Below are 15,561 nucleotides of genomic sequence, written 5' to 3'. Positions count from 1 at the left end.
ACATAGAATTAGAGGTTTAAGAGTGGTAGAGGTTGTTTGTTTGTTTTTTTGTTTTTGTTTTTTTAATTTAGGTCTTTATAAAATATATAGATGTCAAATGCTGTTTTCTTTGGTCTTGTAAGTCTGAGTGGTCCAGTAAAGCACATACCTCCCCCCACCCCATGCCTAGATCTGAACCAATTAAGAAATAGACACGGGTGAAAAAGAGAATTAGAATATTAGCATTAGTAAATTGTGAAGCCAGATTAGATAATACAGCACTATCTGTAGCCAGAATTAAGCTTCCTAACCCCTCCCTGTCCCTACGTTTACTTATGTGCCCAGAACTGTGGCAGCCATCTGTGGAGGAGAGGCTGCCCTGGTGAGCCTGCCAGTGGCCCAGAGAACACTCCCTGCATTCCACCAGAGATGTGGGCAAGCAGGCCAAGGCCACACAAGCTTAGTCCCTGTCCCACCTTGCATGGGAGTAGAGAGAGGAAGGACGATAGAGACGGTTTGAGAGACAGACTCTGTTCTATTCCAACCTGGGAGGAGATACTTGCTTTTGGAAATATAGAGAAATAGGAATCTCTGTAGTATCTCCTCTAATAGCTTAGCATTTCTTTTCCCTTCCCAAATCTTCCCCCCTTTCCTGAACAGTTAAGGCATAAGTATTGTAGGATCCAGAAGAACTGGGCACTACTTAGGAATAACAAGAGAGATTAAAGTTAGTACTGAAGGACCTCAACAGTATTATCGTTTGATCAAGACTATCAGAGGCAAACTAATTTTTAAGTAAGGGACGATGCCACATCCTCTCTCAACCCTTGAATGTATCTGATCAGTCAATATATGTAAAAAAATTAAGAGTGTAAATTCACCTTTTCTCACCTTCATTCAGAAAGCACAAGCTATGATTCACCTGGTACTTCAGCAGCAGTAGCTTTTTTGTCCATGTTTCCTGTAACACTTGAGAAAGAGGCTAAGAAAAATTTTTACCAAACGGAGGTGGCAGTAACCCAAGAAGGAAAAAATAGCAATGAAAAATTGGTTTCTTTTCTTCTCTTTTCTCATCAGGAAGAAGCCAGTATTGCTGCTGGCTCTGAGGGCAGAGGCGGGCTTCTTGGGAATAGCAGGGAGTCACAGTCTCCTGAAGCCTCTTCTCACAGAGACAACAAGCCCCTTCTTCTTTTATTTCTCTATGATACCTCTGGTTCTTTTTCTCTTGGGTGGGCTTTTTGCCCTTTGAGGCAAGGGTCCCTTGAGGCTTTATAGGATTCAGGGTAACAGTGGTGGGGGCTGCAGAGTTCTATGTCCTTCCTTTTTCTAAGGTCCCTAAAGGGAGAATTCACAAAGTGTGAGAGCAGATGTGCTGGCAGAGAACACAGCCACAGTGTAGTACAGCTGTTGCATGTCAAAAGCATTTTGGAAGGGAGGAGGGAATACAGTCCAAGGAGCCAGAGCCTCTTCCGTGATCACTGGAAACTGGGTCCAGGGACCTGACATGGCTGCTTGAGAAAGGAGGCGTGTTGGTCTTCTTTGCCACTGTCTCTGCTGCTGCCGTATTGTTAGCAGCACCCTCTTGCCAATAGATTTGCCTGGAGCTTTCAGGACTAGACCCTACTGAGTTTATGTTTCTTTACTAAAAGAAAATTAGAATCTGTGAATGCATGCACACATGCTCCATTACACAGTCCATTCATTCAGTGAATATTTATTGAACATGACCATGAACTACACTAAGTTTTCTGCTCTCGTGGAGTTTTCATTTTAGTGGGTAGATAGACAATAAACAAGTAAAAGTAAATAAGAGAATTACAGATAGCAGTAAGTATTGCAAAGAAAATAAAACAGTATAAAGGGATAAGAATGATGGAAGATGAGAACCCTGTGTGGGAAGGCTTCTTTAAGATGATATTTGAGCAGAAACCTAAACGATAAGAGGGATCTTAAATGATGAGCACAGAAGGAAGAATGGTCCATACAGACAGAACAAAATGTATGACTGTAAAGAGTGGGAGTGAGCATAGGTGGCACACCTAAGGCACAGAATAGGACAGGTACTTAATTATTACATTACATCTGTCCCAAACAATGTCAAGTTTCTGTTGCGTACTCTCCTGCCTCCCTATTCAGTATCCTTTTCTCTGTTTTCAGTCCCTGCTCATTGTCTCTGCTGCTCTAAAGCACACTATTCCCATGCTATAAACTCATCCCTCCTCCCTGTACTCAGCCATCTCTTGACTGATTTATCTGACACATTTATTGAGCCCCTGACACCGTGTTAGGCCCCCAGGAAACAGCAGTGCTCATGATTTTGATTTGATCTGATAAACTAAGGCGTACAGTAGAAAACGAGCGCAGTGAGCAGATCTCTGTGTTATTTCCCAAAGACATTTTCAATTTTAAAGAAGATGATGCCTTACACCAAGGAATAAACCTGGAGCTAGAAATTGCAGATAAAAACATAGGCCTGCAAAGGAGATAGTCGAGGCTCTCCTTTTCATCCTGTGTAGATAGCCCTTTTCCTCTTCTGCATGGTAGGTGGCCTGCTGAGGCACACATTTAGAGTGCCATGAGAAATGTGAAGTTCCTGGGCTTGAAATAAAATACTTGTGACTAGAAAATGGGCTGGGGAACTATAGCAGCCTGCTAAAAGTGGTTGAATTTCGGAGGGACCATAAGTAGTTTTTTAACCTCTGTGATTATGCAGAGATTCCTTGAGGAACAAGTAATATTTTAAAGTATTAAAGAAAATTGTTTTTCAGTGTAGTAGAGGTAATGATTTGGGAAACTATTATGAGTCAAGAGAGAAATCAATATTGTGCTTGATTCTTTGTATCAGCTATTTAATTTTCACATAATTGTAAAGACATGATGTCACATTTTTCCAAGCTCTGGGCTTGAAACTGACATTAGTAAATTGGGGGCCTAGAATCAGTCTGGAATCCATCACTGCTTGGGCAACCGAGCCACACCCTCTTCATCCCATTATAGTCGCTGGGATCTGTACATGTTTTTTTAATTATTATTTTTTTTCTGAACATCATTACTTGTTTCTCTTAGGCCTTTGTTCAGTTCATACATACAAAAAGTGAAGAACAAACTATGAGACTGCAGATTATGCCAGGAAAGCCATTAGAGCCCTAGGATTTTCCCTGAGGGTTGAGATAGGGAGGGTGGGGTAATGCTGCTGCCCCCTAATTGTGTCTGTATTTACACCTTTGCTGATTCATCTCATTTTGACTTCATCTCAGTTGTGGCCCTTGTTCCAAATATTTCTTTCTTTACTTCCTTTTTTCTGTGAGTTCTGATTAGGAAAATGAGGAATGTGTGATTAGCTGAGTAAGATTAGACTATAAAATGATGAGTCTCTTCAGTATGACGAGACTTACATCCTCTTGTCTTGTAGATAAGTCATCTTAGGAGAGGATATGTTTATCTCCTGGTATAATTTAGTTGGTTGTGGCAGTGGCTCCCCCAAACATAGGTTTTTTCCCTTTAGTTACCAAAGAAGTCCAGAGGTGGGAAGTCCAGGACTATTGCAGGTGCTTCGTAGTATCACCAGAGTCCCAGGTTCCTTCCGTCTTTCTGCTTGCCATCTTTGGTGTGTGTGGTTTATATCCTCTTGCCCTCAAGATGGATACTTTGATGTTCAACATGGAACATCACAGAAGGATGCTGTGCCCTTCTCAGGGCATCGTATCAGGGAATACGTGATGTCAGTGTGACCCATCGCTGGTGATGTTACCGTGATCACTCAGTTAAAGTGGTGTCTGCTGGATTCCTCCATTGTGCAATGACTATTTTTGCCTTTATAATTAAAAAGTATCTTGTGAGGAGATATTCTGAAACTGAATATCCTGTTTTCTCATCATACTTTTGCCTATTTTAGCATCCATCGATGGTTCTTATCTTCAATAATTACTACTGTTCTGTTTAGCTAATGGTAATTTTCTATTTCCATCATTCCATCTATATTTCTTAATTGGAATTCTGTAAAGAAGGGTCTCTTTTATTATTTATTAACCACGAGTATGAACTTGTGGGTATTTATTTTATTTTATGGGTTATAATCCATTGCTCGGTATTTTATTGCTCAAGTTTAAATTTTTTTTTTTTTTAAATCTTCATTTTATTGAGATATATTCACATACCACACAGTCATACAAAACAAATCGTACATTCGATTGTTCACAGTACCATTACATAGTTGTACATTCATCACCTAAATCAATCCCTGACACCTTCATTAGCACACGCACAAAAATAATAAGAATAATAATTAAAGTGAAAAAGAGCAATTGAAGTAAAAAAGAACACTGGGTACCTTTGTCTGTTTGTTTCCTTCCCCTATTTTTCTACTCATCCATCCATAAACTAGACAAAGTGGAGTGTGGTCCTTATGGCTTTCCTAATCCCATTGTCACCCCTCATAAGCTACATTTTTATACAATTGTCTACGAGATTCATGGGTTCTGGGTTGTAGTTTGATAGTTTCAGGTATCCACCACCAGCTACCCCAATTCTTTAGAACCTAAAAAGGGTTGTCTAAATTGTGCGTAAGAGTGCCCACCAGAGTGACCTCTCGGCTCCTTTTGGAATCTCTCTGCTACTGAAGTTTATTTCATTTCCTTTCACATCCCTCTTTTGGTCAAGAAGATGTTCTCCGTCCCAGGATGCCAGGTCTACATTCCTCCCCGGGAGTCATATTCCACGTTGCCAGGGAGATTCACTCCCCTGGGTGTCTGATCCCACGTAGGGGGGAGGGCAGTGATTTCACCTTTCAAGTTGGCTTAGCTAGAGAGAGAGGGCCACATCTGAGCAACAAAGAAGCATTCGGGAGGAGGCTCTTAGGCACAATTATAGGGAGGCCTAGCCTCTCCTTTGCAGCAACCGTCTTCCCAAGGGTAAAACCTACGGTAGAGGGCTCAAGCCATCAAACCACCAGTCCCCTATGTCTGTGGTCATGTTAGCAACCATTGAGGTGGGGTAGGCCAATACCACTGCATTCTCCACAGGCTCCTCAAGGGGGTACTACATATTTTTTTCCTTGTTTTTTTTTTTTTTTTTTTTTAACCTTCTCTTCCTTTTTAAATCAACTGTATGGAAAAAATAAAATAAAAAAACAAAAAAGAAAAACATACAATAAAAGAACACTTCAAAGAGACCATAACAAGGGAGTAAGAAAAAGACAACTAACCTAAGATAACTGCTTTACTTCCAACTTGTTCCTACTTTACCTCAAGAAAGTTACAGAATATAGCAACAGTTCTATGAACTTGCTCCTACTATATCCATCAGAAATTAACAGACCATAGTCATTCCTGGGCATCCCCAGAACGTTAAATAGCATATCTGTTCTTCTTGGATTACTGTTCCCCTTCCTTAATTGCTCTCTATTGCTAGTTCCCCTACATTCTACATTAAGTTTAAAATTTGAGAATAGTATTTAGAAGCCAAGATCCTAGTACTAGGTATGCCCATTGCTACCATAATTTTACTGTTTTTTCGATCCTCTGAGCAGACAGATATAGGAAATATATGTATGTACACTAGCACACACACTCATACCACATATCTGTATTTATTTTGTTAACTTTCCATCTGTCAGGATTTCTCCAATTCCAGTCCAACACCCCAGAGTCCATTGCAGCCTTCCGCCTTTCCTTATTTGTAACTCTGTTCTCTGATAGCGAGAAGCCTGGATGCTCAATCCAAGCATGCACATAAAGTAGTTTCAGAATTACTAACCCATATCCTGTGAAAAATAAACTTGCTAAAGTATGATATTGGTCTGTAGTTCTTTTTGCCTTTAGCTTTATAGTAGTAGTCAAAGTACCGTTTTCCAGTTACTTACGTTAACTATTTTCTTCCCACTCCTTCTTCAGTGTGGTTAAATTAATGGAGATAGGGAGGGGGTTAGGAAAAAGCAGTCCCTGAAATCCAAAAGCAAAATCAGACAGTTGAATCTAGTTGTATATCAGTTGGACAGGATAACCCCAAGAGAGGAATTTTATCACGTCTATATTTAATATTTTTGTGCATTTTAATTTTGATATAATTTCAGACGTAAGTGAAAAATTTGGAACGTCCATATACCCTTTATCCAGATTCACCACCTGTTTACATTTTGTTCCATTTACTTTATCATTTGTACTCTCTCTAACTGTCCTCTCTCTCTGTTTCTTTCTCTGTCTCTGTTTCTCTCTCAGTAAACACACATAGTTTTTTGTCTGAACCACTTGGGAGTAAGTTATAGGCGTTATGCCTTTTTACCCCTAAATACTCCAGTGTGTATTTCCTAAAAGCAAGGGTGATCTCTCATATAACCACAACACAATTCTCAAAATCAAGATAAAAGAATATAAGAATACTGTTCTGCGATCCACAGTCCATATTAAAATTTTATCATTTGTCTCAATGTCCTTTATAACTACTGTTCCCCCAGTTTAGGCTCCAGTTTAGGATCATGCATTACACTTAGTTCTTACATCTCTTTAGTCTCCTTTATTCTGAATCAGTTCCTTGGTATTATTTTTTTTCATTACCTTGATGTTTTTGAGAGTACAGGACAGTTGTTTTATAGATTGATCCTCAATTTGGGTTTGTTGGTATTTCCTCATAATTGGATTAAGGTTTAGTAATACCACAGAAGTGATACATCCTCATCATATCACATCAAGAATAGCATATCCATTGTCTGGTGATGTTGACTGATCACTTGGTTAGTTGGTATCTGCCAGATTTCTTCACTACAGGGTTGCTAATTTTCCCTTCAAAATTAATAAGTAATTTTGGAGAGACAGTTTGAGACTATGTAAATATTCTCTGTTCCTCATCAAAGTTATACCCGCTGGTTTTAGCATCCATTAGTTTACTTTTGCCTGAATCTATTATTACTGTGATGATTGCAAAGAGGTTGTTTTTTAACTTTGTCACTGTTTGTACATTTATTAGTTGGCATTGTACTATGAGAAAGAGTTTTCCCTTTTCTCCCTTTTATTAATAACAGTATTCTTTTTTAATTCTGTGGGTCATAATCTGTTACTGTCTTTATTCTGATGCTCAAATAGTCCTAGATTTAGCCAGTGGGAGCCTCTCCAAGTTTCAAATGTTATTTTGATAAGTGTTCATCATTCTTTGAGTATTTCCTTACATTCTGGCATGTTTTAGGCTTATCTTATGCTTTCTGTACGCTAGCCCTGAAATTAGCCATTTCTTCTAACAAGCCTTTGTTCCATTTTACAGAGATGGTATTTAGAAACTAAGATCTGGGACTAGGTATGTTCATTGTTCCTGGGATGTCATTCCTCTTAGACTCTGTCAGTGGACATGGCTAGAATATGCACATGCAGAATATATATATACATAAGCATTCATGTGTATTTATACATATATATATGTATAAGCATATACAGAGATAAATATATACATATCCAAATCTATATCTTTGTGTATGTGTACACACACATCCCTAAATATGGGTTCACACTGATACCTTTAAATCCATTGTAAAACCAGAGTTTATTCTGATCTTCCTCCTTTCTGTACTTGTAACTCCCTTCTCAACAGAAAAATAAATTTTACTTCTGTTACCCCCAATATATTTACTATTTGTTCAATCCCTATATTACACAGAAATAAGTTTCAGGATTGCTAACCCTACAGCTGCAAAAGAGAAACATATTCTCAGGTGTGTCTTTAAGGCACTAATTTGACTTTACATATTAGTAGGATATAAACCTAAGGGCAGGCAAACAAAATTCTTATGTTGTTTTCAGTAACCATATTGTTGGAGATAGTATTGGTATTGTTTCCCAAAACCATTGTATGAGTATTGTAAGATAAATCAAATGAGTCACGATGTGGGTCTGGTTGAGTACTGAGACTTTTCAACCTGGCTGAAAAGAGATATAGATGAGGTGGGGTTGATGAAGTTAAGTCAAAATCCTTTAGTCCTAAATTTGAAATTAAAATATCAGTATGAGCTCATGATATATTCTGTCTTATATATGCACGTTTGTATACACTATACGCACAGACACTTCCTGTTTTTCTAAACTGAATAGGCCTAAAAAAATGACCAACCTAGTAGTAGTGAATATACCCCAACCAACCAAATTGTTGTCTCTAAATACCCTTTCCCACTAAAAGAAACTAGTACTCCTTGAAAAAAATGGCTAAAACCAAGTTTGGACAGAAAGTGTACAAGAAGATCTCTGGAACATCTTGCCATACCAGAAAACATGGGGGAGCTATCAAAAACTATGCCAGTCCTGTCAAATGGTCTCAGGGGCCAATTTGAAAAGGCTCCCACAGGCCATATTTGAACAGCAATAAGAATAATAACTGAAATGCAGTAGTATCTATCAAATATATTTAAATGTATGGCTTCATTGTATTCTTTAGAAAATAATAATTTTTAAAAATCTTCATTTGCCACTTTTGGATGATGTTATTTTAGAAACTGATTAAATAAGGAAATAGAATCAAACATTTATTTTGTCTCTCCTGCATGAATTGTGCAAAAAAAATGAAGGGAATTGTAACCCTAATGAAATAATTGATCTAAACAATGATCATAATTCAAAAAAAAAAAGGCAACCAGATGTCATGTGCCTCTTGATGGAAATTTAAGCACCACCTATGAAATACTCTTGCCAAAAATCAAATTTTAACCCAATAAAGTGTCAAGATAGAACTTCCAGTTTACAGGAAATATAGGGAACAAGGAGTATCTATAGATTAAATTATACTTCAGACATATCAACCAATTATAATGTATTGACCTTATTTGGATCCTGATCCAAACAAGGAAACTGTTTTAAAAAATAAATGAGCTAAATAGGGAAATGCAAACACTGACTAGATATTTGGTACTAAGGGATTAATTTTTTAAACTGTGGCAGTGGTAATGTGACTACATTTTACAAGAGTCCTTATCTTTAGAAATGTATATTAAAATAGATAAGGATGAAACAATATGCTGCCTAGGATTTGCTTCCTAACAGTCTTGGACAGTGGGGCATGGTAAAGATGAAACAAGATTGTCCATAAGGGGACATTATGTTTTTTCTACTTTTGTCTTTGAAAATTCTGTTGTAAAGTTAAACAATAAAATGAAAAGTGGCCTTGCCTGTTATGAAGCATTTCCCAAGAGGCAGGGCAGTGTCCTTGGATTGGGCACTGCCTCACAAGATGTCTGTGCTCAGGCCACAAGCTTGGGGAGGTGGTAAACCATGTATTCTTATTGCTTTATCCCGAACACCTGATACAACTCCTGGCACACAGTAGTCACTCAGTAAATAATTGGTGAAGAAATGAATGACCCTGAAGCAGCAGCTTACATTTGGGTGTATTCTGTCCTGAAATAAGTCCATGAACCAATAAGTCCATGAACCATAAGAGCTGGCCACTGACACTACATGGCATGTAAGCATTTCCCTGTTCCCTGCCATATACATGATGACATGGTATATTATGCCCTTTCTTCCTTCCCAGGCTCAGGCTCGATGTCACCGTATAGGCCAGAGCAAAGCTGTGAAGGTATATCGCCTCATCACTCGGAACTCCTATGAGCGGGAAATGTTCGACAAGGCCAGCCTAAAACTGGGTCTGGACAAGGCTGTTCTTCAGGACATCAACCGAAAGGGTAGCACCAATGGAGTGAGTATGTTGGTACCCACCCTGAAACCTCAGGGAATATGTGCCACACAGCCTAGGCCTCTCTGTGTCTTTCCTTCCTTCAGCTGTTTTAAGATTCACTTTCACTATATTGAGTCAATCCCCACATCTTTGTTGGGTAGTTCCCTGGGGTGGAGAGTAGTTCAGGGTTAGGTCTTTGCATTTTATAGATGTAAAGGAGATCTGTAGGGGCTATTATGTGGTAGGATTGTCCAGTATGCAATAATACTTCAATAAACTATTTTTAACAGTGCCCATGTAGAAGTCACTAGATTTAACACTCTTAACTATATAAATATGTAATTGTGGTCACGTAAATATGTATTTTTGACTTGACTTTGAGCTACTTGAAGGTATAGTGGGATCTCTGCAATCCCTCATGGCCCCTGACAGTGTTTGACCTGTTAAAGATGTTAAGTGTATGTTGGTCAGTAATAAATGAATGTGTAAACTAGCGGCTTGAAATATGACAGTTTATAAAATCTTTTTTCCCTTTGAGGGGGGATAAAAATTGTAGCTAAGATTTTGTCTTAAAGTGTAGGCAAACAAAGCAGGATATCTCCTTAATGTCTAGGATCAAGGCGTCAAAGATGGGGAATTAAACCTTCTAAACGAGTTGTCTCTAGTCCAGATGGTCTATATCCTGTTAGCTATGCATATGTTGTAAGTATAATACTTCAGGTTACCAGTGCTGGGAATCATGGTATTCCCTCTTGTGACTGATATAAAGAGAACCAGATACTTAATTAGAACCAGGAAAGGGTGTTTTGAATCCCATTTCCTGTTTTCAGCAAGCAGTCAAGAAGATCACACTTGGCACGGGATGCTGTTTTTAACTTAAGAAATGACATCATTTCCAATACCAATGTACATATTTAATAATGAATAAACCATTATTCTTCAGCTCATTGGTTACATCTGGAGGTTTATAAAGATACAAACTCAAACTAAAACATTAAAAAAAAAAAGACATATATATCCTCTTCAGTGGTACATTGTTTTATTGGCTTCTGCAGAATGTTAGGGCCATTGGTTCATTTGATGGGCTCTATTCCAGATTGTCTGCTTGCCCTCCCCATAGTTCTCTTGAGACTTTATCCTGGTTTTCCTTTTGTAAGGTTTGTTGTCCATGTCCTTTATTCTTCTGACGTGCAATTAGTGGAGGAAATATGTATTAAACCATAAAGGCCAGATTTGAGGCTGTTTTTCTCCTGTGCATTTTCAACTTTGTGAGTAGCCTTTGGTAACCTGTCCAGGTGCAGCAGCTGTCAAAAATGGAAGTGGAAGACTTGCTCCGGAAAGGTGCTTATGGAGCATTAATGGATGAGGAAGATGAAGGGTCCAAGTTCTGTGAAGAAGACATAGACCAAATTCTGCAGAGGAGAACACACACCATCACCATCCAGTCTGAAGGGAAAGGATCCACTTTTGCCAAGGTAAAGGACCTTCTCTCCAGAGTTCTTTTTGGGAATGGGAGAGAAAAGAAAATTGTTTATTCTTTGATCTTGGTTAGCCAGGCTTCTGTTTCTCTCAGTACAAACCCTTGAAATTTTCCAACTACACATCTAGTCTGCTCGGTACTTTGAAGATGCAGATTCTTAGAGGGAGTCTGAACAATAAATCAGAGGCTACACAAAGAAAACACCATTCCTAACCTTTGAGAGCTGAATTTTAGCGGACAGGATCTACACTTTGATTTGCAGTTTGCACTATTTGCTTTTTGCAAGGACTGTCTGATACCCTTGAATGGTCATCTTGGTTCCCTTGTCTAGCTCTCCTTGATCAATATCAGAGTTGAAACTCCAGCAAACACTCCATTCCTCAAACTTAAGCATTTTGTTCAATTCATGAGAAAAGAAATTTTACTCAGGATTTCCAACTTCTAGTCTAGGTGCTTCTTTCCTCTGCAACTCAGATCATTGGATTTAGAATTAAACATCAGATCACTTAGATTGCCCTCAGGTTTCCCTGGCTGCAGGGTCTGCCAGTCTGAGCTTTGTGACTTCTGCTTAAATCTCCTGTTAGTGGCTTATGTGGGATGTTTTTGTATTTTAATTTATAGAGACAATGCAAGTGATGCATTGCTCATCTCTATACCCCTCACACAGCCCAGCCCAGTGCCTTATCTATGGCAGACTTGGTAACTGTTGAACTGAAAGAAAAATTACATCTGAAGAAATCTTAATTAACCTTTCCATGGGAAACTAGACACCAAGTTACACATTGCCACCATCTTCCAGGGGTTGTCTTCATGCTTCAAAGTTTTAAGTTCCCAAAAATGGTACTGAAAATAAGAAAAGCTTTGAGCTTTTCACACTTTCTTTGGAAGCTCTGTTAGGGGTTTTGATATTGAATGTGCATATATTTGAGTTTCTGGTGCGTTTGAAATAATATTATTTTGTACTGTATTCAAATGCAATTTATTGACACTTGTCTTCTTCACAGGCTAGTTTTGTGGCATCAGGAAACAGAACGGATATTTCCTTAGACGACCCTAACTTTTGGCAAAAATGGGCTAAAATAGCTGAATTGGACACAGAAGCAAAGAATGAAAAGGTACAGCTTTAAAAATATTTTATACTGTTGAATATTTCCCTGGTGTCTTAATATGACAGTAAACTCACATGCAGCTCAAGTCCTTATTTACTCCTGAGCCGTGGTTCTTAAATGATACATTACATGTAAAGCACTGAAAATGTGCCTGGCACATAGACAGAACTTGATGAATGTTAATTGTTATAATTTAAGAATGTCTTAAAGGAACCTAATGGTCTGTGGGACACCTGGGAAATTATACAAAAGCAATTAGAACTGGAACTGGCCAAAGAGGTCATCTGGTTCAGCCCTCTGTCTCAAGCCACATTCTTCCCTGGCACATTAGTATTTTACTGCTATTTAAACGTTTCTTCCAATGGAAACCTCATCTCTGACAAATAATAGGAAGAGCTAAAAGGGAGCATGATGAAGAAAAGTTTGTTGGCTTTGCCTCCATTCTTTCAGTATCTTGGGTTTTCCTGTTTCTGAACATGAGGGAAGACTGGGTTTTGGAATGAAACCAAAGTTCAAATATTAGCTCTGCTGCTCACTAGCTCTTTGCCTTTGGGCATGTTACTTGATCTCACTGAGACTTGGTTTCCTCATGTGAAACAAGGAGGTAGTGACGCCTGTTTTCTGGGATTGTAAGATAACATTTGTGAGTATAATTGGCGTATTGCCTAGCCTGTTGTGAGGCCTCCTTAAATGTTAGTTTTCCTTCCCTCCACCTCTGTCCCGTCACTCACTTCAGAATGAATGCACATCCTTTTCTGTCAGTCTTCTTGAGTGAATGTTGAACTCTTCTGGACCACAACCCCAGGAGACAATCTCTGCTTATATCTAGCTAATTTAGTAACCAGCATTCAGCCATACCTGTTTATCTGTAGAACAACCAGAGGTTGCTCAATCCAATCTCTTTTCTCTAAATAGGAAAGTTGTATTTCCTCTTTTACAAATATTCTACAGTCTCCTTTAGTAACCTCTTTTAAGTGTTTTGCAGTGTTACAGTCAAGAAGTTACTCTATGTACAGGTCAGTGAGTGAGAAAGGGTGAAGAAAAAGAATTGCCTGTAGGCAGCCACTTCAAGGTGGAAAACTAGGTTTTTAAAGCAGGGACGGCACTAGGAATTTGTTATCAGGCAATGTAGAGGAGTATTCAGGAGCTTAACCTAGCTTTGGGAAGAGGTACAGGGGAACGAGTGAGGAGCAAGAAATGATGGAGACTAGAATATGGGTGTGGCCAAGGGAGCCACTGGAATGAGTGAGGTTCTTGAGCTGGGGATTGTGTTTTCAGTGAAAGGCAAAAGGTTAGTAGGTAGTGCCAGTGGAAGGCAGATAATGAAGCAGCAGGAATATGTATTTGTCTTCAGGAAGTTGCTGAGCAGATGGAATTCTCTGACTAGCCCTGTTCCCAGAGCTCAGGCTGCTCTCAGCATGCCGATTAGAACAGCTGGGGCTCACCACTCCAGTCATTCTTGGCAAGAGCTGACTGCTACTCTGTGCACTGGGGGGCCTTACCTGTCCAACCCATGTTAGAATGACTGCAGAAACAGCAGATGGTAGCACACAACACTGGGGGCTGGAGAACACACCAACTTCAGCAAATCCCAGAGAATCCTCTCTGTTCATCCTGTGGTCAGAGACAGTGGGTGTGCTGAGAAGAACCTTTTCTCTGTTGGAGGATGAGACAGGAGGTGACTGGTAAATGTGTCCTGAAGAACGGCAACAGAGTAGGGTTGGTATTGCAATGGGGGTAGAAAGAGGGGCTTTCTCCCTAGTAGCCTTCTCTCTGTTTTTAGGAGAGCTTAGTGATTGACCGGCCTCGCGTGAGGAAGCAGACCAAACACTACAACTCCTTTGAGGAGGATGAGCTCATGGAGTTTTCAGAGTTAGATAGTGACTCTGATGAAAGACCCACACGATCAAGGCGCCTCAATGACAAAACCAGACGCTACCTCCGAGCCGAATGCTTCCGGGTAGAGAAGAACCTGCTCATCTTTGGGTAGGTATTGGTGTTGCCTGTGTTTTTTTGTTTTTCCCTTATATTTTTTGGTTCTTGGGATTTGTCCAGTGTGCTTCTCCAATCACTTCTGGAGTTATGGGTCTATTGGAGCAAAAGAGAATTGTGCTTTCTGCCCAGAATCTCCCCTCGGTCGTTGTATCCTTTGCTGTCATATTGTAGATGTGCCATGATTTTCCCATATGCTTTGTTGCCTGGTACTAATTTTCTTTCTTCCCCCAAGGATATATAAGGAATCAGTGCAACAGATTAAGGCATGACTCTTGCGGGGCTCTGGCTCTGTTCGAAATAGAAAGTTTAGCTTCTGTGAGCTCACTATTGCAGCTGGACTGTTTAAATTCCAATTCTATTCTCTGTTCCCGATATTTTTTTGGTCTCTCCCACAGGTCATCTTAGTGACCTGTGGTATGCTACAGATGTGCAGTTCTCAAAGACCTTTCAGGACAAAGTCCTCAGAGTGGTTAATAGACCCAACAGAACTCAAGAAGCACTCTTGGGTCTTGTTGGTCCTGCTGTGTTAATGTTGCAGACAGGCCCTTCCTCCCTCCAACAGCCTTCTGTATTTCCATATTGTAGTTGGGGTCGGTGGAAGGACATCCTGACTCATGGGCGATTCAAGTGGCATCTGAATGAGAAGGACATGGAGATGATTTGCCGTGCCCTGCTGGTATACTGTGTCAAGCATTACAAGGGAGACGAGAAGATCAAGAGTTTCATCTGGGAATTGATCACACCTACCAAAGATGGGCAGGCTCAGACCCTCCAGAACCACTCAGGTGAGAGGTGGCAGGGCCATGCCTGAAAACACACTCCTATGCACTTTTCCATCTCCCCTTCCCATGGTCATCTATATTGCTGTGTTTTGGGGGACCTCCCTTTCAGTGATGTTTCACAATGTTTCCTGTGGGTAAGGATGGTGATGCTTTCAGTTCTCCCTCAGAATCAGAACTTCCATCCATTGTTGACCTGTGATATTTTGTGTAAGTATCATTAGGCCCTCTCAAACTTTTCCCACATGGCAGTCCTGCTCATTGAGTGCCACAGGGGCTTCTCTGAATTGGGGGCCCACACTGTGTGCTTTCAGACTTGCCTTTTGCATTTCCCTGTTCTGTCTCAGTCTCACTGCTGTTTATGCCTTTTCTTGTGCTGTACTTCTCCTTCTCTATGTGTGGCCAAAGGTCATCTTTCAAGTTTCAGGTTGAGTGGCCTTTATCCCAGTAGGTTGTAAGTTTCTGAGGGGCACAGGTTATTTTACACCTTTCTAGATCCCTCAGAAGGTACCCGGTAAATTCTTACTGACTGACTGAGTGATCCTGTGTTTTACGAAGTAGGAGGACCAGC

General features: G+C 39.8%; 1 protein-coding gene across 8 annotated transcripts in view; it reads left to right on the top strand.

Annotated features, from left to right (window-relative positions):
- The window catches only part of CHD6 (chromodomain helicase DNA binding protein 6), a 293,252-nt gene that overhangs the window by 202,926 nt on the left and 74,765 nt on the right, over positions 1 to 15,561 (top strand). For all 8 annotated transcript variants that reach the window (XR_005213217.1, XM_037812432.1, XM_037812433.1 and 5 more), the window contains 5 exons: positions 9,484 to 9,648; positions 10,923 to 11,102; positions 12,112 to 12,222; positions 14,000 to 14,202; positions 14,797 to 14,996. Coding sequence is in view for 7 of the 8 variants with exons in the window: in XM_037812432.1 (XP_037668360.1) it covers positions 9,484 to 9,648; positions 10,923 to 11,102; positions 12,112 to 12,222; positions 14,000 to 14,202; positions 14,797 to 14,996 (859 nt within the window). In the remaining variant the exon portion in view is untranslated. The remainder of the gene's footprint in view (positions 1 to 9,483; positions 9,649 to 10,922; positions 11,103 to 12,111; positions 12,223 to 13,999; positions 14,203 to 14,796; positions 14,997 to 15,561) is intronic.

The sequence above is a fragment of the Choloepus didactylus genome, chromosome 19 (assembly GCF_015220235.1).
Source record: "Choloepus didactylus isolate mChoDid1 chromosome 19, mChoDid1.pri, whole genome shotgun sequence".
Classification (NCBI taxonomy): Eukaryota; Metazoa; Chordata; class Mammalia; order Pilosa; family Megalonychidae; genus Choloepus; species Choloepus didactylus.
The sequence above is the reverse complement of the archived record's forward strand: the minus strand, read 5'-3'. Positions and strand labels throughout refer to the sequence as shown.